The 27,411-nt window shown below is 30.9% G+C and overlaps 1 protein-coding gene across 1 annotated transcript; it reads left to right on the top strand.

Moving 5' to 3' along the window:
* Positions 1-27,411, top strand: LOC113386435 (bromodomain adjacent to zinc finger domain protein 1A). The gene is given in 12 exon segments (XM_026624216.1): positions 1-348; positions 3,531-3,857; positions 6,349-6,761; positions 11,907-13,901; positions 16,281-16,460; positions 18,484-18,599; positions 18,678-18,842; positions 19,044-19,126; positions 20,516-20,677; positions 20,857-21,074; positions 24,327-24,434; positions 26,870-27,411. Coding segments are annotated over 12 exon segments (4,425 nt in total). The 5' UTR covers positions 1-232.

Here is a 27,411-nt window from a genome sequence, read left to right as displayed (position 1 = left end):
ACTAAAACAGGTGATGGACGTTGTTCGAAAATGCCTTTTAATATAACAAAATAATTATAATAATAACAATTACTATAATTAAAATTATCCTGTGATACTTATAATACACCAGTTGTAGTTTGTGCATCTGTACAAGTCGAGTGCAATCGTTAAATGTCATTCGAGTGAAAAGGTCTGTGCATTCCCTCCAATTTCTTAACTGATATTGACATTGGATTAATAAAAGTACGAAATGCCTTTGTTGAGAAAGAAGACTCTGGAGCGCCCCAATGATGTCCTGGAAATGTTAAAAGATGATGATGAGGTGTTCTTTTGTGAGATAACGAATGAGCTCTTTCGCGATTATGAGTAAGTAGATAATTGGGTAATTGATATATGGTAGTAAAAGTATTAGTTACTAATTATATATAATGCTTAGGTAAAATTTAATACTGTTTTGTTTGTTTTTAAGCATGATGCACTTATAGTGAGTAAATTTGTGACATAACCCTTAAGAGCCCTAAATGAATATCTTATTATTTATTCATATCACTTCAAGCTCTTGTCAAACTTATTCGTAGGAGAAATATGGACAAAATGACTTTACAATGATATTTATTCATTTAATGACCTTATAATCATTCTCCACTGTTTTTACTTATCCTATCATGAAGTAGAAACTATAATGAAATATTTATTAAGAAAAAATGTAACTAATTACTAATGACACATACAGAGAGTTTGTGTTTCTTTCGTATAAGTCCAAAATGTACAAATCATACATTAGCCGGTAACTTAATATTCAAATGTAGAAGTGTAAAGTAAGGTTAGGTTCCACCAACTATTTACACTAAAAATAGGAAAATCTTGAGAAAATTATATTGTGACATATATCGAATTGTATATGATTTTATAGGTAATTTTATTCTGCATCTTTTGTCCATACAAAGTTTTTTTGTATTTTTTACGGTTTAGCTTGTAGTATGGGATTTTTGTGAATATTCGAATGTTGAAATGTAAAGTAAGGTTAGGTTCTGGCAATTATCTATACTAGAAAAATATGAAAATCTTGAGAAAACTCTATTGGGACATATATCGAATAATGCATTGTTTCATTCGTAATTTTATTTTGCATCTTTCATACCAACAAAGTTTTTTTGTATCTTTTATCGTTTAGATTGTAGTTAGGATTTTGTGTGAATACTTAATTGTTCAAATGTAAAGTAAGGCTAGGTTCCAGCAAGTATTTACATTTTTCAATCCTTCTTTAAAGAAACCATATAAAATATTAACAGTATTACATTACTTTTTTATTTATTTATTTATTTATTTTTATCAGTATCAATTGTTTTTACTCATCTTAGGTTCATTGACTATCGATAACATCAAGTAGAAACTAAATAAGAAATATTTATCAAGAAAAAATGTGACCAATTACATGTACAGAGAGTTTGTGTTTCTTTTGTATAAGTCCAAAATGTACAAATCATACATTAGCCGGTAACTTTTATTAACAATATTCAAATATTAAAGTGTAAAGTAAGGTTAGGTTCCACCAACTATATACACTAAGAAAATTGGAAAATATAGAGAAATTTATATGAATACACTTAATGATTTATATATCATTTTATTCAGAATTTTATTCTGCATCTTTTGTACATACAAAGTTTTTTTGTATCTCTTACTGTTTAGATTGTAGTTAGGATTTTGTGTGAATATTCTAATATCGAAATGTAAAGTAAGGTTAGGTTGCAGCAACTATCCATACTAGAAAAATTGGAAAATCTTGAGAAAATTATATTGTGACATATATCGAATTGTACATCATTTTATTCGTAATTTTTTCTGCATCTTTTAACCATACAAAGTTTTTTCTTATCTTTTGTGTGAATATTCATTTAGAATGTAAAGTAAGGTTAGGTTCCAGCAACTATCCACATTTTTCGATACTTCTTCAAAGAAACCATACAAAGTATTATACATCGTTAGAAAGGTCTCAAAATTCTTAACACTTTACCCATATATCACAACTTTGTATTTCCAACGGTGAGCCCTACAAGCAAGTTGCAGTTGAAAAATTCAAGGAAAACTCAAAAATCTCGAGAAAATTATATGAACACACTTAATGATTTATATATCATTTTATTTGTAATTTCATTGTGCATTTTTTCAACATACAAAGTTTTTTTGTATCTTTTACTGTTTAGATTGTAGTTTGGAATTTGTGTGATTTTTGTTGAAATGTAAAGTAAGGTTAGGTTCCTGCAACTATCCACACTTTTCGATATTTCTTTAAAGAAACCATATAAAATATTAACAGTGTATTACATTACTGTTATATTTATTTATTTAATTATAATTAGTACCAATTGTTTTTACTCATCTTAGGTTCATTGACTACTGGTAACACGAAGTAGAAACTATAATGAGATATTTATTTAAAAAATGTGTTACATATGAGAGCCTTCTCATACCGAGAGTTTGTTACTCTTTTCGACATCAGCAGATAACACACAAGTTGCAAGGGAACAAATCATACATTTTTCAATAATTTTTATTAACAAATTCAAATATTGAAGTGTAAAGTAAGGTTAGGTTCTAACAACTACCCACACTATTCGATATTTTTGCAAAGAAAACATATAAAATTTTATACATCATTAGAAAGGTCTCAAAATTCTTAGTTTTTCTCCTATATATTGAATCATTGTATTTCCAATGCGAAAGGCAATTTTATTTGTATGAATATTCATTTAAAATGTAAAGTAAGGCTAAGTTGCAGCTACTATCCACATATTTCGATACTTCTTTAAAGAAAACTTATAAAGTTTTATACATCCTTAGAAAGGTCTCAAAATTCTTAGTTTTTCTCCTATATATTGCATTATTGTATTTCCAATGGGAGAGGCAATTTTATTTGTGTGAATATTCATTTAGAATGTAAAGTTAGGTTAGGTTACAGCAACTATCCACATTTTTCGATACTTTTTCAAAGAAAACATATAAAGTATTATACATCGTTAGAAAGGTCTCAAAATTCTTAGTTTTTGTCCCATTTATCACAACTTTGTATCTCCAACGGTGTGGCCTACAGGCAAGTTGCAATGTTAAAATACAACCCGAGAAAATTATATTGGGACACATATCAAATTATACATCATTTTATTCGTAATTTTATTCTGCATATTTTGTCCATATAAAGTTCTTTTGTATGCTTTGCAGTTTAGATTGTGGTATAGAATTTGTATGATTTTTGTTGAAATGTAAAGTAAGGTTAGGTTCCTGCAAATATCCACACTTTTCGATATTTTTTTAAAGAAAACATATAAAGTATTATACATCGTTAGAAAGGTCTTGAAATTCTTAGTTTTGTTCCCATATATCACAACTTGTATTTTGAAATATCCTTTCACTTATGCACCACATTTGCAATCAGTTAGTTATTTCTGCACTAAACATTTTATACTAGAAATATTTTTTAGGTAAAACTATGTTTGCCGGGTCAGCTAGTATATTTACAATTATTTAAATGTATTTTTTCTCCCCAGGGAATACTGCGAAAGGATAATCCTAGTGAACTCCATGGTCTGGTCATGTTCCATGACCGGCAAATCAAATCTAACATACGCAGAGGCTCTAAAAAGTGAAGAAGATGCAACTAGAAAACTCAAAAAGTTTCCACCAGAGTTGCGAGGTCCAATTTTATATTTGGCCTCTCAGACCAAAAGGAAAAACTTGGGGGATATGCTAGAAGATGTCTTTCTATATGCTAAAGATAAATATTTCGTGGGCGAGAAAGTTCTAGTACCATCGGATGAGGAATTTGGTGAAGCACGAATTGTTAAAGTTAATGAAGTTATAACAGACGGAACTAAGTAAGTAAAATAAAATATATCTTATGCTTGTTTCTTGTTAGTGAAACTGTGAAAATGTCCGTTTGCTGTGTGATCAGGCATATTTTACATATAAACAAGCAAGGAAGAATCTTATGATAACAGAATTTTAGATGGTGCAGTTATCATAAGATTTTTCTTTACAATTTCCAAAAGTGACTTAGACATACTTCTGCCAAAAGATATATCTTTGGCTTGTTAGACTAAAGCTGAATTGCTTTAATATTTTTTAATTTCTATTAAATTCCAGAGAATAATTATGTTAAACAACGCCTGAAGAAATATTGTTTTCACAATTTCACTCATCATGTAATTGTATTTGAAGAACTTCATATAATTAAAATTAATACTTTTTCAAAGATAATTAGAACGTTAAATTCTAATTCAATATAAAGTACTTTAGAAATTTGAAAAGTTATTTCAGTATTCGGATTCTACTAAAAATTACCTTTCAAATGATACCCCACATGCCAAAAATGATACAATCTAAAAATTTTGAAGTAAAACTTCTTTAGACTTTTTAGCTACAAAGTGTATATGTTGTGGACAAACTGCAAAAATTGTTGTTAATGTCAGTATTCGGATACTATTCAAAAAGATCTATCAAACGATGAACAACATGCTAATTTAATGTTTTTGAAGTAAAACTTCTTTAGACTTCTCTTCTACAAATTTTTGAAAAGTATATATTTTGTAGACTAACTACGTTGTTAATGTTAATATTCGGATACTATTTAAAAAGACCTATCAAACGATGAGCAAAATGCCAATGTAATATTTTTGAAGTAAAACTTCTTTAAGCTCGTTTATTACAAATTTATTAAAAATGTATATTTTGTGAAGAAATCACATTGTTAATTTCAGTATTTGCATTTTATTCAAAAAGTTCTTTCAAATGATACCTCACATGCTATAAAAAATTTAATCTAAAATTTTTGAAGTAAAACTTCTTTAGACTCCTCTGCTACAAATTCGTAAAAAGGGTAAAATAAAAAAAATAATTCAGTATTCGGATTCTATACAACAATACCTTTCAAAAGATACTCCACATGGCATAAAAGATACAATCTAAAAATTTTGAAGTAAAACTTCTTTAAGCTCGCTTACTACAAATTCATTAAAAGTGTATATTTTATGGACAAACCACATTGTTAATTTCAGTATTCGGATTCTATTCATAAAAACCTTTCAAATGATACCCCACATGCCATAAAAAATTTAATCTAAAATTTTTGAAGTAAAACTTAAGTCTCCTCTGCTACAAATTCGTGAAAAGTGTATATTTAGTGGATAAATCAGTATATATTTTTTTTATTTTATTATTAGTCGACAATTAAGTATTTGCTACAAATATTTTACACCTTAATTATTTAAAAAAAAATCAACATTCTAATATTTTTGCGTTAAAATATAGTTTTACGTTTTTATTACAATATTATCATGTTTTTGGGTAAATCGTTTTCTACTTGTCGAGACCTTTCAAACAAGCGATAAAAGATACAATTAAAAGATTTTGAAGTAAAACTTTTTTAGACTCGTCTTCTACAAATTCGTAAAAAGTGTACATTCATTGACTGCTTGTTTTTTTTTGACTATTTCGCTGGCGATACAGTCACATTCTTTGAGCAGCTGGATATAAAAATATTTTTTTATTAACCAATAATTTTTTATTAACCAATATTTTTTTATTATTTTTAATAACCTCAAAAATATATAGTAAGGGGGCGTCCATTAATCACGTAATCGATTTTTTAAGGATTTTAGGACTCCCCCGTCCCCTTGGTGATACGTGGTGATTTTCAAAATTGCCCCACCTCCCCTAGCTATTCAGAAATTTGATTTATTTTATTTATTAATTTTATTTCTATTATTATTTGCTTTTATTTTATATTAAATCATTCTTCTATCTATTCATTTCTATCCTTTGTACTTTTATTTATTTTATTATTTATCATTATTGCTAAATTAAAAAAAAAACCTTTCCTAGCAAACATCACATGTATTTTTTATTGCAAAATTTTTGATTTTTTTGTAAATGTTTAGTTTTAGTTTAAATTTGTATTAGTTTAAAATAATACAAATTTCTTCAATATATTTACGTTCCTTACACGGCACAGTATTTTCATTTGTTTTATTATTTTCTCTATAATTATTTACTGGAGACAGGATAAAATATTTTTCCGATTCTGACAAGATTTCTACTAGGACCTAACTTTAAAATCTAACGACATTCCGAACAATATGGTTCTCTATATATGGAGAACCCTCTCACGCGACACGACGACCAATCACAACCGACCCGTATAGAAATCTCATCGAGAGCGCATGATGACGAATCATTGGCACTCGACCTTGCCGTAACGCTTCGCGTTGCATTTGCACAGATTTACTCCCTAATCGCGCCTGAAGAAGTTTTACATCAAAACAAGATTTCTTATAATATTAATATTAAATCTATCCATTCCTCTTTCAGATCTTACACCTACGATGTCAAAATCTTGCCAATAAAACCAGATTCCAAAATCATCACCCTTAATTCAGAGCACATTCAGCGAAAAAAAAGCTCCTACAATCGCCCCAAAAATAAACTATTCCTAAAACAATACGTAGAACAAGCCGATGGGATCTTTCGCATTAAAGAATCGATTTTAAAAAAATACAATATACACGAAATGAAATTTAGTGATATTTTTGTTGGCGAGAAACCAATTTTTGGATCATCGATGAAGGCGTCCAAGGCTGATTTGAATAGTTCCTTGAAGCACCAGAAGCAAGAAAGTATAGCTAAATATTTTTCGAAGGTCGATGGATCACAGGCTGCTTATAATATGGCGAATGGTGACTCTAAGGGGCTGAAGGATAAGCCGTTTGCACATAAGAAAAGTAGTAAGTGTAAAATAGAAATAAACACAATTTGCTTTAATTTTCTCGACATTTCAAGTCATTCTGAATCGAATGAGACCAAATTTGAAAAAGGATGTATCTGAACTGATTGCAAAAATTTAAATCATTCAATGTAACTACATAATTAATTAATTATATATATATATATATATATATATATATATATATTTAAAACACGACGCAAACAATACAAATACATTTGTTAAAAAGCAAAAGAAATACATTTTTCAAAGATATTTAGACCGATAAACTCGAATTTGACATCAAGTGCTTTAGAAATTTCAAAAGTTATTTCAGTATTTGGATTCTACTAAAAAACACCTTTCAAATGATACCCCACATGCCATAAAAAATAAATCTAAAACTTTTGAAGTAAAACTTCTTTAGACACTTCTGGTACATATTAGTAAAATGTGTATATTTTTTGGAAAAACTACGGTCTTAATGTCAGTATTCGGATTCTTCTAAAAAATACCTTTCAAATGATACACTACATGCATAAAAGATGCCATCTAAAATTTTTGAAGTAAAACTTCTTTAAGCTCGTTTACTACAAATTCATTAAAAGGGTATATTTTGTGGACTAACAACGTTGTGAATGCCAGTATTAGAATGCCATTTAAAAATATCTATCAAACGATGAACAGCATGCCAATTTAATATTTTTGAAGTAAAACTTCTTTAAGCTCGTTTACTACAAATTCATTAAAAGTGTATATTTTGTGGACAAACCACTTGCTTTATATGAGTATTCGGATTTTATTCAAAAGGACCTTTCAAATGATACCCCACATGTCATAAAATATATAATCAAAAATTTTTGAAGTAAAACTTCTTTAGACTCCTTTGCTACAAATTCGAAAAAGTGTATATTTTGTAGACATACCACGTTGTTGATTTCAGTATTCGGGTTCTGTACAAAAAGACCTTTCAAATGATACCCAACATGCCATAAAAGATACAATTTACAAATTTTGAAGTAAAACTTCTTTAAGCTAGTTTATTATAAATTCTTTAAAAGTGTATATCATGTAAAGAAAACACATGGTTAATGTCAGTTTTCGAATTCTGTTTAAAAAGACCCTTCAAATGATACCCAACATGCTAAAAAATACAATTAATTTTTTTGGAGTAAAACTTCGTTAAGCTCATTTACTACAACTTAATTAAAATGTATATTTTGTGGACAAACCACTTTGTTAATGATAGTATTCGGATTCTATTCAAAAAAATCTATCAAACGATGAACAACATGCCAATTTAATATTTATGAAGTAAAACTTCTTTAAGCTTGTTTACTACAAATTTGTAAAAATGTATATTTTATGGACAAACTACATAGTTAATGTCGGTATTCGGATTCTATTTAAAACGACATTTCGAATGATACCCCACATGCCATAAAAGATACAATCTGAAATTTTTGAAGTAAAACTTTTTTAGACTCTTCTGCTACAAATTCGTGAAAAGTGTATATTTTTTGGACAAACTACGTTGTTGATGTCATTATTAACATAATATTCAAAAAGACCTATCAAACAATGGACAAAATGCCAATTTAATATTTTTGAAGTAAAACTTCTTTAAGCCCGTTTGTTGCAAATTAATTAAAAGTGCATATTTTTCATATTTTACCACTTTGTTAATGTCATTATTAACTTCCCGTAGGGTAAGTTATAGTAATCGTCCAAAAATCGGAATTGAAAATTTTTACATTTCTCGACGTTTTGAAGGTTTCTGAACATTTTGGCATACTTCAGAAAAAATGGATGTGTGTGTGTGTGTGTGTGTGTGTGTGTGTGTGTGTGTTTTGTATGTCCGCGTTTTTTCGTCCACGTTTTCGGGCGCACGGATCAACCGATTTGAATGGTTTAAAAAACATTCGATTCCTATTGATAGGGAGATGTGCTGATTAGTTTTTGGCAAAGGCAGGTCCAGCCGTTACGGAGATATGGAGCAAAGAGTGCAAAAAATAGAAAGCGAGTTTTTAAGAGAACGGATCAACCGATTTGAATGGTTTAAAAAACATTCGATTCCTATTGATAGGGAGATGTGCTGATTAGTTTTTGGCAAAGGTAGGCCCAGAGGTTTCGGAGATACAGAGCTAAATTTAAAAAAAATTGCTGTTTTTGAGAGAACTAAGCGTCCGATTTAAATGATTCAAAGAACTTTCTGCTTTTTTCAACAAAATAATTGATTTTGGAAAAAAAAAATTTTTGTTTCTAATTTTTTTTTCAAAAAAATTTTTTTGTAATTTTGGATTAAAAATTCAAAAAATCACCCAAGCTAAGAACAGTCTAAGCGCCACTCTGGTACAAATGTTTACCCAAGTGCGTTTAGACTGTTTGTGTACTGGAGCACTTTTCCAATTTTGTGAAAATTATTGAAAAATGTGAAAATGCCGCCAAGCTGAGCACAGTATAAGTGAAAATGTCGCACAGAATTATTTGCAAATGCGTTTAGACTGTGACTATGCGGGAGCACTTTTTCAATTTTGGGTAAATTTGGCAACTATTTTTTTTTTTGGAATTTGATTCGAAATGAAATGACGATTGTTAAAGTTCTGGAGATGATAAATTGATTTATTTATAATTAATTTTCCATAGGGTAAGTAATCGCAAAAAAATCGAAAATGAAAATTTTTATATATCTGGTATGGTTTCTGAATATGTTGGCATACCTTGGAGAAAATTGATGTATGTGTGTGTGTGTGTGCGTGCATGTGTGTGTGTTCGGATACAAATTTTCGTCGACGATTTCGGGAACACGGATGAAGCAATTTGAATAATTCAAAAAACATTCTAGCCGTTCCGGAGATACGGGGCAAAAAGTGCCAAAAACGGTAACTCAGTTTTTAAGAGCACGGAGCGTCCGATTTGTATAGTTCAAAAAACATTTTACTTGTATTAATAAGATGAAGATTTGATCAAATTTTCATGAAGATAGGTCTAGCGGTTTCGGAGATCTAGTAAAAAAAACTAAAAAAAAATAACATTTGGCGGTCAACAATAATCATTAGACATTAGACATATGCATATCAAATTATCAGATATTTTATTGAGATTTTAACAATAAGTTTAAGTTTTGTTTACATTTCTATGGGTTCCGTACTATTGTTTTTCCGTTAGACAGCGACGCGGCGCTTACGCGCTTCTATATTTCGTCTCTATGCAGTTAAAGCAGTACGATTGCTTTGAAAAAAAGTTCAGATCTTCCAAAATATATCAAAATGAAGATAACATTTTTTCCAAAAAAAAATTTTTATAAAAAAAATTGTTTAAAAATTTTTTTTAAAAAAAATTTTTTTTTCAAAAAAAGTAATTTTTTGTCCGATTTAAAATTTCTAAAAAATCTTATTTTTTCGAAGTGAAATTTTTTCAAAAATGTTAATCGTTTTTAAAAAAATAATAATTTTTGGCACGGGAAGTTCCAGCAACTTGCCTTAAGGCACGATGCCTTAATTGCCTTAAGACAGAATTCCACTTACAGCTAGTTGGAATTTGATTCGAAATGAAATGACGATTGTTAATGTTCTGGAGATGATAAATTGATTTATTTATAATTAACTTTCCATAGGGTAAGTAATCGCAAAAAAATCGAAAATGAAATTTTTTATATATCTTCACGTTTCAGAGGTTTCTGAATATGTTGGCATATCTTGGAGAAAATTGATGTATGTGTGTGTGTATGTGTGTGTGTGTGTGTGTGCGTGCATGTGTGTGTGTTCGGATACAAATTTTCGTCGACGATTTCGGGAACACGTATGAAGCAATTTGAATAATTCAAAAAACATTCGATTCGTATTGATAAGGAGACGTGCTGATTAGTTTTTGTCAAAGGCAGGTCTAGCCGTTCCGAAGATATGGGGCAAAAAGAGCCAAAAACGGTAACTCAGTTTTCAAGAGAACGGAGCGTCCGATTTGTATAGTTCAAATACATTTTACTTGTATTAACAGAATGAAGATTTGATCAAATTTTCATGAAGATAGGTTTAGCGGTTTCGGAGATCTAGTTTGGATTTAATTTGAAAAGACCTTTGAAATGATCCTACACATGCCATAAAAGATACAGTCTAAAATTTTCGAAGTAAAACTTCTTTAGGCTCCTCTCTTACAAATTCGTAAAAAGTGAATATTCTGTGGACAAAGGAAATTGTTAATTGTAGTTTTTGCTACAAATGTTTTAAACCTCAATTATTACAAAAAAATAATAAATTTTAACATTCTAATATTTTTTGCAGTAAAATATGGTTATGTATATAACGTTTTTATTACAATATAATTATTTTTTATCGAAATTCGTTTTCTACTCGTTGAGACCTTTCAAATGATACCTAACATGCCATAAAAAAAACAATCTTAAATTTTTGAAGTAAAACTTCTTCAGACTTCTCGACTACAAATTTTAGTAAAAAGTGTTTATTTTGTGGACTAACCACATAGTTAATGTCGATATTCGGATTCTATTTAAAAAGACCTTTTGAACGATACTTAAAATGCCAAAAAAGTACAAATTTAATTTTTTGAAGTAAAACTTCTATAGAATCTTCTGCTACAAATTCGTAATAAGTGTATATTTTGTGGACAAAGGACGAGAAGGTTAGTTTTAGTTCTCACTATAAATGTTTTTTACTTCATATAATCAGAAAAAATAATCATTATGCCGTTTTGTTGTAATTTGGAAAAAAGTGTTATACATTTCTTGTTTAGAAATTTGGAAACTTATTTCGGTATTCGGATTCTACTAAAAATGATCTTTCAAATGATACCTCACATGTCATAAAAGATGAAATTTAAAATTTTTGAAGTAAAACTTCTTTAAGCTCGTTTACTACCAATTCATTAAAAGTGGACAAATCTCATAGTTAATGGCATATTTGCGACAACCAACATGCCAAGAAAATACAATTTAAATTTTTTGAAGTAAAACTTCTTTAAGCTCCGTTTACTACAAATTTATTAAAAGTGGATAAACCACATGATTCATTTCAGTATTCGAATTCTTTTAAAAAGGTCTTTCAAACGATATCTAATATGCCAAAAAACTAAATTTATATTTTTTGAAGTAAAACTTCTTCAAGCTCGTTTACTACCTGTTATATTTTACAATCGCGTTTTTCTTCCTCAGGTGAAGAAATCAAACAGAAAATTCTGGAAGATAAAAAAATGTTGAAGGAGGAACGGCAAATCGCCAAAATGAACGTCAAAGATATGGAAACGCGCATGCATAAATTCTTGCGACAATGGCATGCTGTAAAAGAGGACCTGGAATTAACCGATCAACGAGCCATACCATCACCAATACCCATCGACGCATTCATCCCGAACAAATTGGTTGGAGATTTTATAACTTTACTAGAATTTCTGGAAACGTTTCAAAAGGAATTGCATGTTAAAGAATCCTTTCCTCATGGCGTCAGCTGGGATACCTTTGAACGGGCGCTTACGTTGAAGGAAATCAATGGGCCCTTGCATGATATTTTTCAACTGCTTTTGGGTTATATTTTTGATTGTCTGGCTGAGGAATATGCGGCTGATGGGAATGCAAGACCGGTACCGGCTTTGTTTTCAACTGCCAAGGAAAACACTTTACCGTGGTACGTGGATTGCGCAACGGCTGCATGGAGGTACGCAAACATGCAGTTTGGTTCAAGTTTGATCAAGAAACGAATGGACGCGGTTACTTTATCAGAGTTATTGCGGTTGCATCTGTTGTCTTCTGGGGCTAAAGTCAAAGACAATCTTGCAAAACTTAGGTATTCTACGAGAGGCGGTTATGATTCCACGGATGATCCGGGGTTGCAGTTAAGAATAACGCAACCGCATATTTTAAAAGCTTTGAGTATGTATAATTTATGCCAGATGCCTAGAAGGGATATTTTGAAACTGCTGATGTGTTTGATGGATCAAATTTTAACGTACACGCCGATTAGAGACCTTGTTGAGAAGCGTTTGGAGGCCAGCGCTAAAGCTAAATTAGATTTAAAGAATTTGCAAGCTACGCATCGCAAAACCGAGGCGGAATATACTGCTAATAAACAAAAGTACACCAAAGACATGCAACTTAGTTCTACTAAATCCAGGGAAAATTCAGCGGCGTTGGAGGCTTTTGAAAAGGAGCATCAAGCTTATATGCAGAAGTACACTGAAGAATGTGATGAATTACTGAGAATACAATTTAGCCATGAGATTTATTTAGGTTCGGATAGATGTTACAGGAGATACTGGTTGTTTGAGTCTGTACCAGGGTTGTTTGTGGAAGATCATGAACCCAATGCAGGACCGTGTTTAACAAATATTGTACAACAGCATCCTGTGCTGTCTACTTGCGAGCCCGGCGCGTACATAACGAAGTTAAAAGCTATTTTCAGGGAACACCATAGATCTACGCACGATAAAGAGAATAACGACATCAGTATTATTTCTAAAATCGTCAACAATAACACCGTGATCGATACTGAAACCCTACACAGCAAAGCTTTGGAGTTGAACATGTGCACCGCCGATAACAAGTCTTGCAAAATCCACGGCGACGTTGAAAAAACCCGATGGTCCTTCTTCTACACCAAAGAGCAAGTCGATGCTCTGATGGCGTCGTTGAACAAACGCGGCGTACGGGAAAAATACTTACTCAACAACCTCAAACAATGGAAAGAACTAATCTACGACCACATCGAAAACTGCCCTCTGGATAAACTCACCAAACATTTAGCCCCTACCAAAAATCTAAGACCCAAACTGAAATACAACATGAACGACATCAACCTTAACCATACCCCAGGCACCGACCCAGAAGTGATTTTAAAAGACACTTTAGGGGAATTTATTTTAGAGTTTTATGAAAAACTTGAAAGTGGTTTTTTGGCGAAGCTGAATGTGGAGAAATACAAGGTCTGGGCTGATGCTCTGCGCAATGGTGAATATGATATGCAGTGCGATGAAATTTGTTGGGGCAGGACGCACGATAATAAAATGTTTGTGAAAAAACGGGACGGTGAAATTATGATGGTGGTTGTTACTGCTAAGGAGGATTCGAAGTCGGAGCAGGGCGATGACGATGACAACGGGGATGATGATGATGAAGACGATGAGGAGTATACTGTTGTGGATGGAGCTATACAAGGTATGTATTTATATTATACGAAAATAAGTTTTTTTAACTTTCCGTAGGGTACTTATAGTAATGGGCCGAAAATCGAAAATGAACATTTTTGCACGAAGGTTTGTGAACATTTTATTGGCATACCTCAGAAACTAAATGGATGTGTGTGCGTGTGTGTGTGTGTGTTTTGTATGTCCGCATTTTTAGTATTAAAAACGGGACTCTACTGACGAGCAAACCAATCTAGAATTAAAAAAACGGACTCTACTGCAAACTAATCTAGAATTTAAAAAGGGGACTCTACTGACGAGCAAACTAGTCTAGAATTAAAAACGGACTCTACTGACGAGCAAACTAATCTAGAATTTAAAAAAAGGACTCTACTGGCGAGCAAACTAATCTAGAATTAAAAAAGGGACTCTACTGACGAGCAAACTAATCTAGAATTAAAAAAGGGACTCTACTGACGAGCAAACTAATCCAGGGTTAAAAAGGGGACTCTACTGACTAGCAAACTTGAACTAGAATTTAAAAAAAAGGACTCTACTGGCGAGCAAACTAATATAGAATTAAAAAAGGGACTTTACTGACGAGCAAACTAATCTAGAATTTAAAAAAAGGGACTCTACTGGCGAGCAAACTAATCTAGAATTAAAAAAGGTACTCTGCTGACGAGCAAACTAATCTAGAAATAAAAAAGGGACTCTACTGACGAGCAAACTAGTCTAGAATTAAAAAAAGGACTCTACTGACGAGCAAACTAATCTAGAATTAAAAAAGGGACTCTACTGACGAGCAAACTAATCTAGAAATAAAAAAAAGAACTCTACTGACGAGCAGACGAGTATTTCAGTTTGCTCGTCAGTTCATATAATGCAAAATATAGTTTGCTTGTCAGTAGAGTCCTTTTTATTTTCATGTCTGATAAAATACAGTTTATGATGAAAAATACTAAATACAAAAATTCTAAAAATTACCCAGGCTAAGCACGGTCTAAGCGCCACTCTGGTACAAATGTTTACCCGAGTGCGTTTAGACTGTTTATGTACTGGAGCAATTTTCCAATTTTGTAAAAACTATTGAAAAAAGTGAAAATGCCGCCAAGCTAAGCACAGTATAAGTGAAAATGTCGCACAGAATTATTTGCAAATGCGTTCAGACTGTGACTATGCGGGAGCACTTTTTCAATTTTGTGTAATAGGCAACTAACTATTTTTTTTAAATTGAATTCGAAATGAAATGACGATTGTTAATGTTCTAGAGATAAATTGATTGATTTATGATTTACATTTGAATTCAACTTCTTAGGTTGGCGATGTATAAATTAGTAAAATAGAATTTTATTGTTGAAGTAAAACTTCTTAAGTCGCGATGGGATATAGAGTCTGATTTGATTAAACGTAAAAGAGACAACAGTATATAGTGAGAAAATGAGATATATATATATATATATATATATATATATATATATATATAAAACACTAGTGCGAAAGAGAGCAACATATACCTGACAGTGTAGAGTGACAGAGTAAGATATATGAGTACGATGTGACCACCAAATTTAAGCAACTACCTTTTTAAATGTAAAATTCTGATAAAAGGACAAGAGATACCAATTTTTGTTGTTAATAAAAATTGTAGATAATTTAATTCGCTATAAACTTGCTGAATATTGCAAAATGGTGGGACATTTCGTTTTGAAGTTATAAATAAATAAATAAAAATCGAACTGGTCCAAAAGTGTGAAGCAAGATATACTGATGCAACCTAACCTCCAAAATTTAACAACAACCTGTTTCATTGCAAATTTTGGGTAAAAGGATATGAGATACAACATTTTGTTATTAACAAAAGTTGTAGATAATTTAATTGGCTAAAAATTTGCTGGATATTGCAAAACAATCGGACAATTTGTTTAGAAGTTATAAACAAATAAAAATCGAACCGGTCCAAAAATATAAAACGAGATATATCAAAATGTAGCCTCCTCAATTTAACAACAATCATTTTAGTTCTTATAAATGTCGCCAAGCTAAGCACAGTATAAGTGAAAATATCGCACAGAATTATTTGCAAACGCGTTTAGATTGTGACTATACGGGAGCACTTTTTCAATTTTGTGCAAATTAGGCAACTATTTTTTTTTAAAATTGAATTAGAAATGAAATGACGATCGTTAATGTTCTGGAGATAAATTGATTTATGATTTACATTTGATTTGCCTGAGATATAACAAGATAGCAAAAAAATAATGAAAGTTACAGTATTTGTGTAATAATGTATTTGAAAACGTTTAAAATTTCTCGAATATTTCATTACGGTACGGGAAGTTCCAGCAATTTGCCTTAAGGCACGATGCCATACACCACTAGTTTTATTATTTATTATTATACTTTTTAGGATTTTACGATCCCGGCAGTACTTTGGGTGCTACGATGGAAATTGAAAGCGAGGATAGCGATGAAGAAACTTTTGTCTTGCATGAATCTTCTTCGATGAAGCAAGACTTAAATAATTTAGCAAGTGCATTGTTACAGGTTGCACAGTCTATTCACAAAACAAATTTGCATAGACCATTGGGTAAGTCTAGCAATTATTTTTATGTCCTTATTTATCTGTTTTGACATGTAATTTAATTACATATCAAATATATATACTAGCTGACCCGCCAAAAATTGTTTTGGCGGCGTCCATTAATCATCTGAGGTTTTGGAGGGGACGGTGTTTTGACAAAAAATTACAAAATACCACATAAGAGAGGGTGAAAGGTATAATATCACGTGTATTTATTTTTTACCTGGATTTTCAATAAAACAAGAACATTTTCAAAAATCAAAAACTATTCATTTCTTCTCACAATGATGTGGGGGGTAATATTGAATATCATCAAGGGTGGGTCCAAATTTTTTTTAAAAAATCGATCACGTGATTAATGGACGCCCCGTATATATATATATATATATATATATATACTAGCTGGTCCGCCAAAAATTGTTTTGCCATCAATAAATATTTCAAGACGGGCGTCCTTCAATCACGTGATTGATTTTGTTTGAAATTTTTGAACTGACCCCTACTTAGTGATACGTCGTCATAATATTAGAATTAACCCTCTTCCACCAAAGAGCACGTGTATTTTTTAGTTACGTAAAAATTTTCCGAACGAGTTTTTCGAATTTACGAAAAAAAACGTATTTTTTTTTTTTGAAGATTTAGGTATAAAATAAATACACGTGATATCTACTTACTAGATTCTTTCCTGCCCTACGTGATTTGTTTTGTCAAAACCCCATTTCCTAAAGCCTCAAGTGGTTAATGGATGCCCCCTATAATAAAATATTTATTATAAAAATAACTTATAGCTAGTGTGATATATAAGTGAAAGGGTAGCTAACAAAAAATATATAAATAGTTTATGCACTACAAAGCACGTCTCTTTTAAATGTTTCTGGGTGATATTAATAATTTTTGCAAGAGCCAACTGAAGGGGGCGTAATAAATAGTATTTTGAAGAAAAAAGAGTTGTATATATTTTCCAATTCCACATTAAAAAGGTTAAAATAAAGAAAATTGACCCCAGTATTGGGGTTGGACAACCCTTAATAATAATAAATTGTATTTTAAAGTAATATTTAAGCTTTTTCTTCAAGCTTAAAAATCTGAACTTAAATTATATTTAAATATTTAATGGAATAAAAAATTATCGAATTACTAAAATGACTAATAAGAAATGTGAAAATTCTGGACTGTAATAAAAGAAATTTGTCCAAATAATAAAAAAAAAATCCTAAGGGTGGCCAAGACCACATGTCACCTGTTATCATATATCATAAAAATAGGTCAAACCGTTTTGGAAGAGTATTGCTACTATCATCATGACACGAGAATTTTATATACCCTGTTTAACGCGGGGGATACGTTCGAAACAGCGCTAAACGAGGCTATTTTTATATGGAAATATAAAAAAATGGAAAATTGGGGTTAGGGGAAGATAATAATGAGAAATAAAATCAAACATTTATTTCTTAAAGCCCAACTTAATACCACAGTATTATTCATGCAAAAATAAAAACAAAATATAAAGAGCAGAACGAATATTTTTGAAAAAAACAAATAATAACAATTTTCTTCTGGGTCGTTTTCATAAAAGTTCTTTATAAATAGATAGAGATAAACATCTCTAATCCCAAGCCTTACTTTTGAGCTTCTGTCAAAATTCGGATCATTTTCTTAAAACTTTTTACAAACGCCATCGAAAGTTGTTTTTGCTCTTCCTTTGAATCTGAAAACATTTTTGTTTTCTTCTTGTTCAGTTAATTTCTTGAGCTCATCATTAGAAAGACAGCGCTGTTTCTTGAATTATTTCTTTGACATCTTCCACATTTACCCCTTCATTGATATAAAAGAGCGCTAAACGAAACGGCACTAAACGAAACAGGGTTAAGCGAGGTACTAGTACTACTGTATTCAAGCTTTCTTTTTTTGTAGTTGAAAAATGGGCACAGCAAATCTGGGTCGAAATATAAGAGCGCTAAACGAAACAGCGTTAAGCGGGGTATTGCTGTACTCAAACTTTAATTTACTTACATCGTTTTGGTTTTAGGGCCAGTAGCGAAAAAAGTGGACAAACGAGGCAATTTCAACATTAACGAACACAAAAGCAGGAGGATGTTCAGAATTTGGGAAGTGTCTTTGATGAACTGCACGAGTTACGGACAGGTTTATAGATTTTTTTATACCTAATTCGAATTATCAATTGATATTTATATTTATACAATTTTTTGTTATATTTTCTAGATACTTTCTCATTACCATGCCTTGGAACAATGTGTCATTTGGAATAATGCTATAACTAATTCTCGGTGTAAGGTTTGCAATAGGAAAACGAAGCCGTCTACATTATTAATTTGTGATAAATGCAATGCTATGGTTCATATGGATTGTACTAATCCGGCTTTGAAGGTGAGTAGATAAAAATCATAATTGTGAATGATAAAAAATAATTTAACTTTCCGTACAGTAAGTTATAGTACAAAATTTTTGTATATTTTTACGTTTCAAAGGTTTCTGAACAGTTTTCACTAACGTTGTCATGACAACGCTATGTTATGAGCCATTATTGCCTTCATAATTTTTATTGAACCTAATTCTATCTTTCAATAGGAAATTCCGGATGGTGATTGGTTCTGTAATGATTGCTCTGTACCTGTTGCAGATAAAGACAAAAATAGTAATCGGTCCAAGAGGTGAGATTGAAAATATTTATTTATTTATTTATTTATTTATTCATTTATTCAACGCTCAAGGCAATAATACAATATAATTACATTTTAAACTGTACAAATTATAAACTAAAGATAATACGTGAGAAAATTTGAGTATTAGGAGTTCATAGATAACTTTATATATATACATAACACTTAATATAACCTACAAATATATAACTATAAATAAAAACTAATAAAATTGAACATTTAATAAACTATAAATCACTACTTAAGACAGTCAAGGATAATTTTTCTAGATATTATTTTCTATATTATTAACTTCCCGTAGGGTATTTATAGTAATGGGCCGAAAATCGAAAATGAAAATTGTTGCATTTCTCGACGTTTTGAAGGTTTCTGAACATTTTTAAGGTGCATACCTCAGAAACTAAATGGATGTGTGTGTGGGGGGGGATACAAATTTTTCTGTCGACGATTTCGTGCGCACGGATCAATCGATTTAAATGATTCATTTACCATTCGATTCCTATTGATAGGGAGATGTGCTGATTAGTTTTTGGCAAAGGCAGGTCCAGCCGTTACGGAGATACGGAGCAAAGAGTGGAGAAAATACAAATCGAGTTTTTAAGAAAACGGAGTATCCGATTTGAATAATCTAAAAAACATTCAATTTGTAATGATTGGGAGAAGAGATGATTAGTTTTGGCAAAGACAGGTCCCGCCATTTCGAAGATACAGAGCTAAATGTGCAAAAAATGGCAGTTTTCGAGTGAACTAAGCGTCCGGTTTGAATGATCTAAAAAACTTTCTGCTTGTATAGACAAAACAATTGCTTTTGAGGGAAAAAAAATTTGTTTCTAATTTTTTTTTTCAAAAAATATTTTTGTAATTTTGGATTAAAAAATTCGAAAAATGACCCAGGCTAAGCACAGTCTAAGCGCCACTCTGGTACAAATGTTTAGCCAAGTGCGTTTAGACTGTTTATGTATTGGAGCACTTTTCCAATTTTGTGAGAAAAAACTATTGAGAAATGTGAAAATGCCGCCAAGCGAAGCACATTGTAAGTGAAAATGTCGCACAGAATTATTCGCAAATGCGTTTAGACTGTGACTATGCGGGAGCACTTTTTCAATTTTGTGTAAATTAGGCAACTTTTTTTTTTTTGAAATTTAATTCGAAATGAAATGACGATTGTTAATGTTTCATTTTATTTGCTCAGATATAACGAGATAGCAAAAATAATGAAAGTTCCAGTATTTGTAATAAAGTATTTGAAAACGTTTAAAATTTCTCGAATATTTCATTACGGTACCGGAAGTTCCAGCAATTTGCCTTAAGGCACGATGCCACACACCACTAGTATTATATTGTATTACATAATAAACTATGTTTTTATATATATTACAGGGCTGCTATTAAAAAGAATCAAGAAGAAGATGAACCGTCTAAAAAGAAACGACGGAATGCGGCGCACGAAACAAATGGAGTCGACTCGGAATCTGATAGCGAAAAAGAATTACCCAACGGTGTTCATAATGATAGGCAAACTAAATTGAAAAATAATAAAAGGTAATGGATAATGCAAAGTACTTTGATTTAATATTTATTAATCTGTTGAAAACAATCTCTAAACAAATCCCTAAAAAATCGATCACGTAAATAACGGACGCTCCCGTTATTTACAGAGAAAACAAATCAATATATCTTGTATGTCATATTTATTACTGATGATTATTTAAATTTCCTAGAACATCATCCCTATCAACGGCTTCAAGTCTAGTGCCTTTATGTGATGCCTGTCGATCTGGTGGCGAGCTGATTTCCTGCTGTGTCTGTTCGACGAGCTGGCACATCGAATGTATCAAACCGGCCATGAGGAGGACCCCCAGGGGCAAATGGGCATGTTCGCAGTGCTCGTCAAAGACAAGCAATGGCACAAAGAGATCACTGGACACAACGGCTAACCGTAAGTCATAGTAAAAGTAGATTGATACAACAATACGGTTTGGAAGTTACATAATTTAAAAGTGGAGTTACAAAGAGATTGAAATTAAAGTTTGTAAATATTTTACAAAGAGATTTAACACTATTCCTACCGACATTTCATGTTTACTATTCCTACCGCGACCGGTCATGTAAAATCTATATTTTTCATTTTTGAATGAAGTGTTAATGCTAGTTTAAGAGTTTAGAAATACAAATACAAAATATTTCTTTTATTTTAGAATGTAAAATCTACATTTTATTCTGTTTTATCCGATTTTTTACGATTTTTTTCTTAGAGTGTATTTTCTGCGCACGCATTTTTTAACTTCCCGAAGGGTACGTTATTGTAATGGGCCGAAAATTGGAATTGAAAATTTTTACATTTCTCGACGTTTTGAAGGTTTCTGAACATTTTGGCATACTTCAGAAAAAATGGATGTGTGTGTGTGTATGTATGTATGGATACAAATTTCCAGTCACGTTTTCGGGCGCACGGATCAACCGATTTGAATGGTTCAAAAAACATTCGATTCCTATTGATAGGGAAAAGAGCTGATTAGTTTTTGGCAAAGGCAGGTCCACCCCTTTCGGAGATGCGGAGCAAAGAGTGCAAAAAATAGAAATCGACTTTTTGAGAGAACGGAGTATCCGATTTGAATGATCTAAAAAACATTCAATTAGTAATGATTGGGAGAAGTGTTTATTAGTTTTTGTTAAAAGCAGGCCCAGCCATTTCGAAGATACGAAGCTAAATATGTAAAAAATTGCAGTTTTTGAGAGAACTAAGCGTCCGATTTAAATGATTCAAAGAACTTTTTGCTTGTCTTAACAAAATAATTGATTATGGAAAAAAAATTTTGTATCATTTTTTTTTTTTTTTTAATTTTTTGTATATCGAAAATAATTCAGATTTTATTTTTAATTCTGACTATAGTTCTAATATACTTTACAAATAATTTCAACTTTGCAATTCAGTTTATATAATTCTTATAAATATTAGACAATGTTACAATATTTATAATAATCTATTTGAAAACATTCAGTATTCCTCGAACATTTCGTTACGGTACGGGAAGTTCCAGCAATTTGCCTCAAGGCGCGATGCCATAATTGACTCAAGACAGAATTCCACTTACAGCTAGTTACTGATTTTGTTTGCCCTATCATCTTTCTGAAACATTATCTGGAATATTTTCTTTTAGGGAATCTGTTTTGTACTTGTACTTAGTTGATTTTTTTCTGAATTCTTGTTGGAACTATACGGCAAGTTAATTGGAATAGAAAGTTCCTGCCTTGTACATCATCTTCCTGTAATTTCTTTATGTGAAAACAATGGATTTACCCTGAATAAATACTAAATAATGTAAATCCTTGATAAATTCTCTCTAAAATTCATATTTTTCCGAATGATTTCTGACTACTTTATGAATGACATCTACACTAGGGAATGCAATACCGATGAAAACATTCAATACCGGTATTTCGGTAATTTTTCATTTTAAAACCGGTAAATTACCGGTATTTTTATTATTTTAAACAAACGTAAACAAAATTGAAAGTTACTAGTACAAATATAAAAAAATGTGTATACAACTACAACTATATCAACTAAACAATAAAAACAAAAAAAATATTTTTCTACACTAATTAAAGATCGGATATTTTGTCGAGATAAATAATAAGTTACTTAAATTGTTGAGAATTGTTATTTAAAACAATGTGCTGCTTCTATAGTATTTTCAAACTTCGAAACGTTTTCGAAAAATAATATTTTATAATTGTAATAAGAAGCAAAAATATTTAGTAATTATCATAATTATTATGTATAAAGTTAGAAAAAAATAAAGATTATGCAGGGGTATGTCCTGTATGATATAAAATATTTTGGCGCAAATATCACTTAAAAAACCGTTTTATATAAGATGTAAACAAACATAATTATCTATCAGTCTAATTCTATTTATTGTAACACGATATGATGCCTTTAGTAAAGCATTAAATATTCAGTTTAATGACGAGTTGAGATAATATTGAGACATTTGTTTATCTTATAGAATCACTTGAAGATATAGCTGTTTATGAGATTATGGTATTTAAAGATAAATTTGTTCCGAGAAATTTAAACTTTAGAGTATTATGTATCAAACAGCGCTTATGTAAAAATATCGAAAATACCGGTATTTTTGGGGTAAATACCGGTAAAAATACCGCCGAAAAATCGGGCGGTAATTCGGTATACCGGTAAACCGGTATTGCATTCCCTAGTACCTACCATCACAGTTTCTTTTTTCACTAAAAATTTAGCTACAAGTAGGATGGTAAAAACGCTTAAATTTTTTATACGGTTGGTTATAAATCTTCAAAGAAATTCTCAGTTTTCTACGTATACTGGATGGTTATCAAAATTTTACACCTCATTTGTGCGATTTGCTGGACATAATTATATTTACATCGTATATTGAACAGTTACTAGAATTTTATACTACGTTTTCCTGAAGATTATTGAACATGTGTGGAATAAATTTACACCTTACCTTTATTGAAAATATATGTTTGTCGATAGTAAAACGTGGTCTTTTACAACAATTTTGCTTGCTGTCAATGTAGTTGAACCAACCTTTGGATTCAAAACAAAACCTATCAATTTAAATAAGTAAAAATCTGTCTACACATAGACATTGAGCAAAAATGAGAAAACTAACTTTGTATACAGTAGAAGTGCTTGCCTCATATGCACAGCGTGCATACAGAATTGAAAAAAATGCATATAAATTTGCAGAAGGCCATTTTTACCACTCTAAATTCTTCTGAATTTATATTTTCTTGTAAGTTCGATCATATTCTTAACAACTACTACAAAAAATGCCGTCGGAACATCGTCTTTCGTACTACCGGTCGCGGTAGGTAAGACAGTATACAATTTTTTTCCGAAAATCAAATTTGAAAAAACAAATTTACATTGAAAAATGTATCATACTCACATATTAGGAAAAGTCACGAAGTTTGATGACGATTCAATTACGTTTGATATGAAAAATACTAATCGAAAAATCAAAAACGGTCATTTGACCGGTTCCGGTAGGAATAGTGTTAAAAATCGAGTTACAAAGAGATTGAAATTTAAGTTTGTAAATATTTTACAAAGAGATTGAAATTTAAGTTTGTAAATATTTTACAAAGAGATTTACAAAGTTTGTTGTTAGTCATATTTAATTTTTAAATTATTGTGCAGAAGATGATGAGTACCATCAGCAATCATCAAGGCGTTCTGCTAATGCCTGTCGCAAAAGGATTTTGAACTATGCGCATATGATAAATGATGAGGACCAACATAGCAGCGGTCTGAATACATTTTTTAACGCAAAATATGCTTTATCATCCCTCATTTTAAATTATTTTTTAGTAGTAATCCAAAACGCTTGTAGCATTACTAAATCGCATGGTGGTTGCTTTATAGTAGCATAACATATCTAGATTTTTCATGTTGCGTCATATAATAGAACTTTTTTTTTTTGTTAGTTTGTTACAATCCGCATTTATTTAGTTGCCAGCCTAATATTTACTTCAAATAAGTATTATAAAAGTTGCACTTTCAGAATATCAAGAACGTCCTCGTACAAGACGTCAATACAGGACAAGATCGAAATATAGAATGTAACTTTTAATCAGAATCATTTTATCTATTTTTATGTCGAGATTTTTATTCAAATTATGATATTTTTGTATAAACAAATTTTAACGTTTGTAAAACATGTTTTATCTTTTTATACGGAATGTGCAATAAATTTATTTTGTGTACGTTCAGCATATTTTATTTTTGTTAAAACTAAAATAGTTTATAACGGATTAAGACTTCTGCAATTATTAATTTTTTTGAAGAAAGGAACAACAATTTGCATGCACGTCCCATCCATCATGAAAATGAAAATGTTGATATGGTGATGTATGAAAAAATATTTTATTTTATAATTTTTTATATAAGTTGCATTGATTTTATTGAGGCTATTTTATTGAGGTACAGTGTTGGTACTCCGACATACGAGTTTAAGTCGTTTCGTATTTCAAAACAATCGTTTATATAAAAAAAGTTTTTTTTAAATATCTTACCGATTTGGCCGCTTTTAGTCTTGAATTATTTTTGCTAATTCAGAGGTGGTGTAAAAGGTGTGAAATTATTTCAAAACTCATATAGCCTCAATAAAATTTTTTCAAGAAACTTTGCCGAAGAAACCGTAGCCCAAAAGTCAATTTTAAACCTGCGAAATTTATTTTTTCCACAAGCATTTTTTATTTTAGCATGAGCTTTGCAGTTGATTATTATATATATATATATATATATATATATATATATATATGTATGTATATGGTAGAAGTTCTTTAGTTCGGCATCCTACTGTCCGGAATGCGCCCGATAGTCCGGCTTTTTTTTTACAAAAATTTCGTTTTTTTTTTTTTCAAGTAAAAAACGCCCAGGAGCTATTAATACGTTTTCTATTGGACTTGCTATTATTCGGTAATCTTGGTTCATGAACGAAGTACGTTCTACGAAATACGTAGTCCCTTACGAAACAAATTAGCTTTTTTTTTCTCCTCCTATAAATATAAATATGAAAGAAAAATGGGACTCTACTTACGAGCAAACCCATTTCCGACGGGATTGTTATAAATTTGATTTCAAGCTGATTTTTTAAGTTATTTTTATAAATTTGAAAGAAAAAGAGACTTTACTGACGAGCAAACCCATTTCCAAAGCGATTGTTATAAATTTAAAAGGAAAAGGGGACTCTACTGACGAGCAAACCCATTTCCAAAGCGATTGTTATAAATTTAAAAGGAAAAAGGGACTCTACTGACGAGCAAACTGATTTTCGACAGTATTTTTATAAATTTGAAAATTAAAGGGGACTCTACAGACCAGCAAACTGATTTTTGACGTCATTCTCATAAATTTAAAAGAAAAAAAGGGACTCTACTGACAAGCAAACTGATTTCCGAAGTTATTTTTATGAATTTGAAAGAAAAAATGGGACTCTACTGACGAGCAAACTGATTACCCGTTTTTTTTATAAATTTAATTTCAAACTGTTTTTTTTTTAATTAATCTTATAAATTTGAAGGAAAAAAGGACTCTACTGACGAGCAAACTATTTCCGACGGCTTTGTTATGAATTTGAAAAAAAAAATGGGACTCTACTGTTGAGGATTCGTTCGATTTTAAGCTAGCAGTACACATGTATCAGTAGATTTAATCACCTAACTGTGCCGGTAATCATGTTTTCAAAATTTAACCCTTGGTATTCAAAAGGAGAGAAACGAAAACACCTTACACTTACTTTCAATCAGAAACTAGAAATAGTCAAATTTCTGTTTTTTGTAAAAATTAATTCGACAAAGGGGTCGATAATTTAATACAAATCTTAAAATTCAATACAAGTCTCAAACATAAAGAAATTTCACCCTTACTGACATAAACTGATTAAAAAACTTAATGTAATTGATGTATGTTGTTCGGACATTTGAAATCTTATTGTTAAATACATTTTTGTTATTTATCGCAAAAAATCGAAAATATAAAAATAATAAAATAAGTCGGACTAAAGGACTTCCACTGTTGCTTTGCTTCTAATTAATTTGCACTTTTTAATCATCACTCATCCTTGAAAATTAATCAATACGCCAATTTTAAGACAGGACAAAATCATATTCATATTCATTTACCCTTACAAAAATTTTGATGTAAACAATTATCCATTACCTCAAAAATTTTTCCCCCAGAAAGCGATTCATCCCTATCATCCGACAATGAGCAATCATTCGCCATCACACCAGTAAGAAAAAGTAAAAAAAAGGAATCCATAGTCAACGATAGTTTAAATGCATCGGCCAACTACCCTTTCCCTCAGTACAAACAAATTGAGGGTTTGTTAACGGATATTGCGAAACATAGGGATTCCTGGCCCTTTATGGCACCTGTTACTTTAGAGGAGGTTCCAGATTATTTTGAAATTATTTCAAAACCGATGGACTTTGGCACCATCAGGGACAGATTGAAAGCCGGAGATTATAAAGATGTGAAGGAGGTGGTTGAGGACATGTCTTTGGTGTTTGAGAATTGCGATACGTATAATAACGGAGAAAGTGATGTTTTCAAGTAAGTGGAAAAAAAAAGCAAAAAATATGAATATATTTTCACAATTATAATTTTCTTCTTTCTATTTTCCAGAGCAGGAACCAGACTTCTCAAATTCATTTTGAAAAAGAGTCAAGACTGGAATCTTGACTTTCCACAAAGTATCATCGACGCATTCATAGAATAG

Source organism: Ctenocephalides felis, unplaced genomic scaffold, assembly GCF_003426905.1.
Source record: "Ctenocephalides felis isolate EL2017-DRISC unplaced genomic scaffold, ASM342690v1 CF-g0.4_SCAFFOLD_03571, whole genome shotgun sequence".
NCBI classification, from domain to species: domain Eukaryota; kingdom Metazoa; phylum Arthropoda; class Insecta; order Siphonaptera; family Pulicidae; genus Ctenocephalides; species Ctenocephalides felis.
This window is presented reverse-complemented; position numbering and strand designations above follow the sequence as displayed.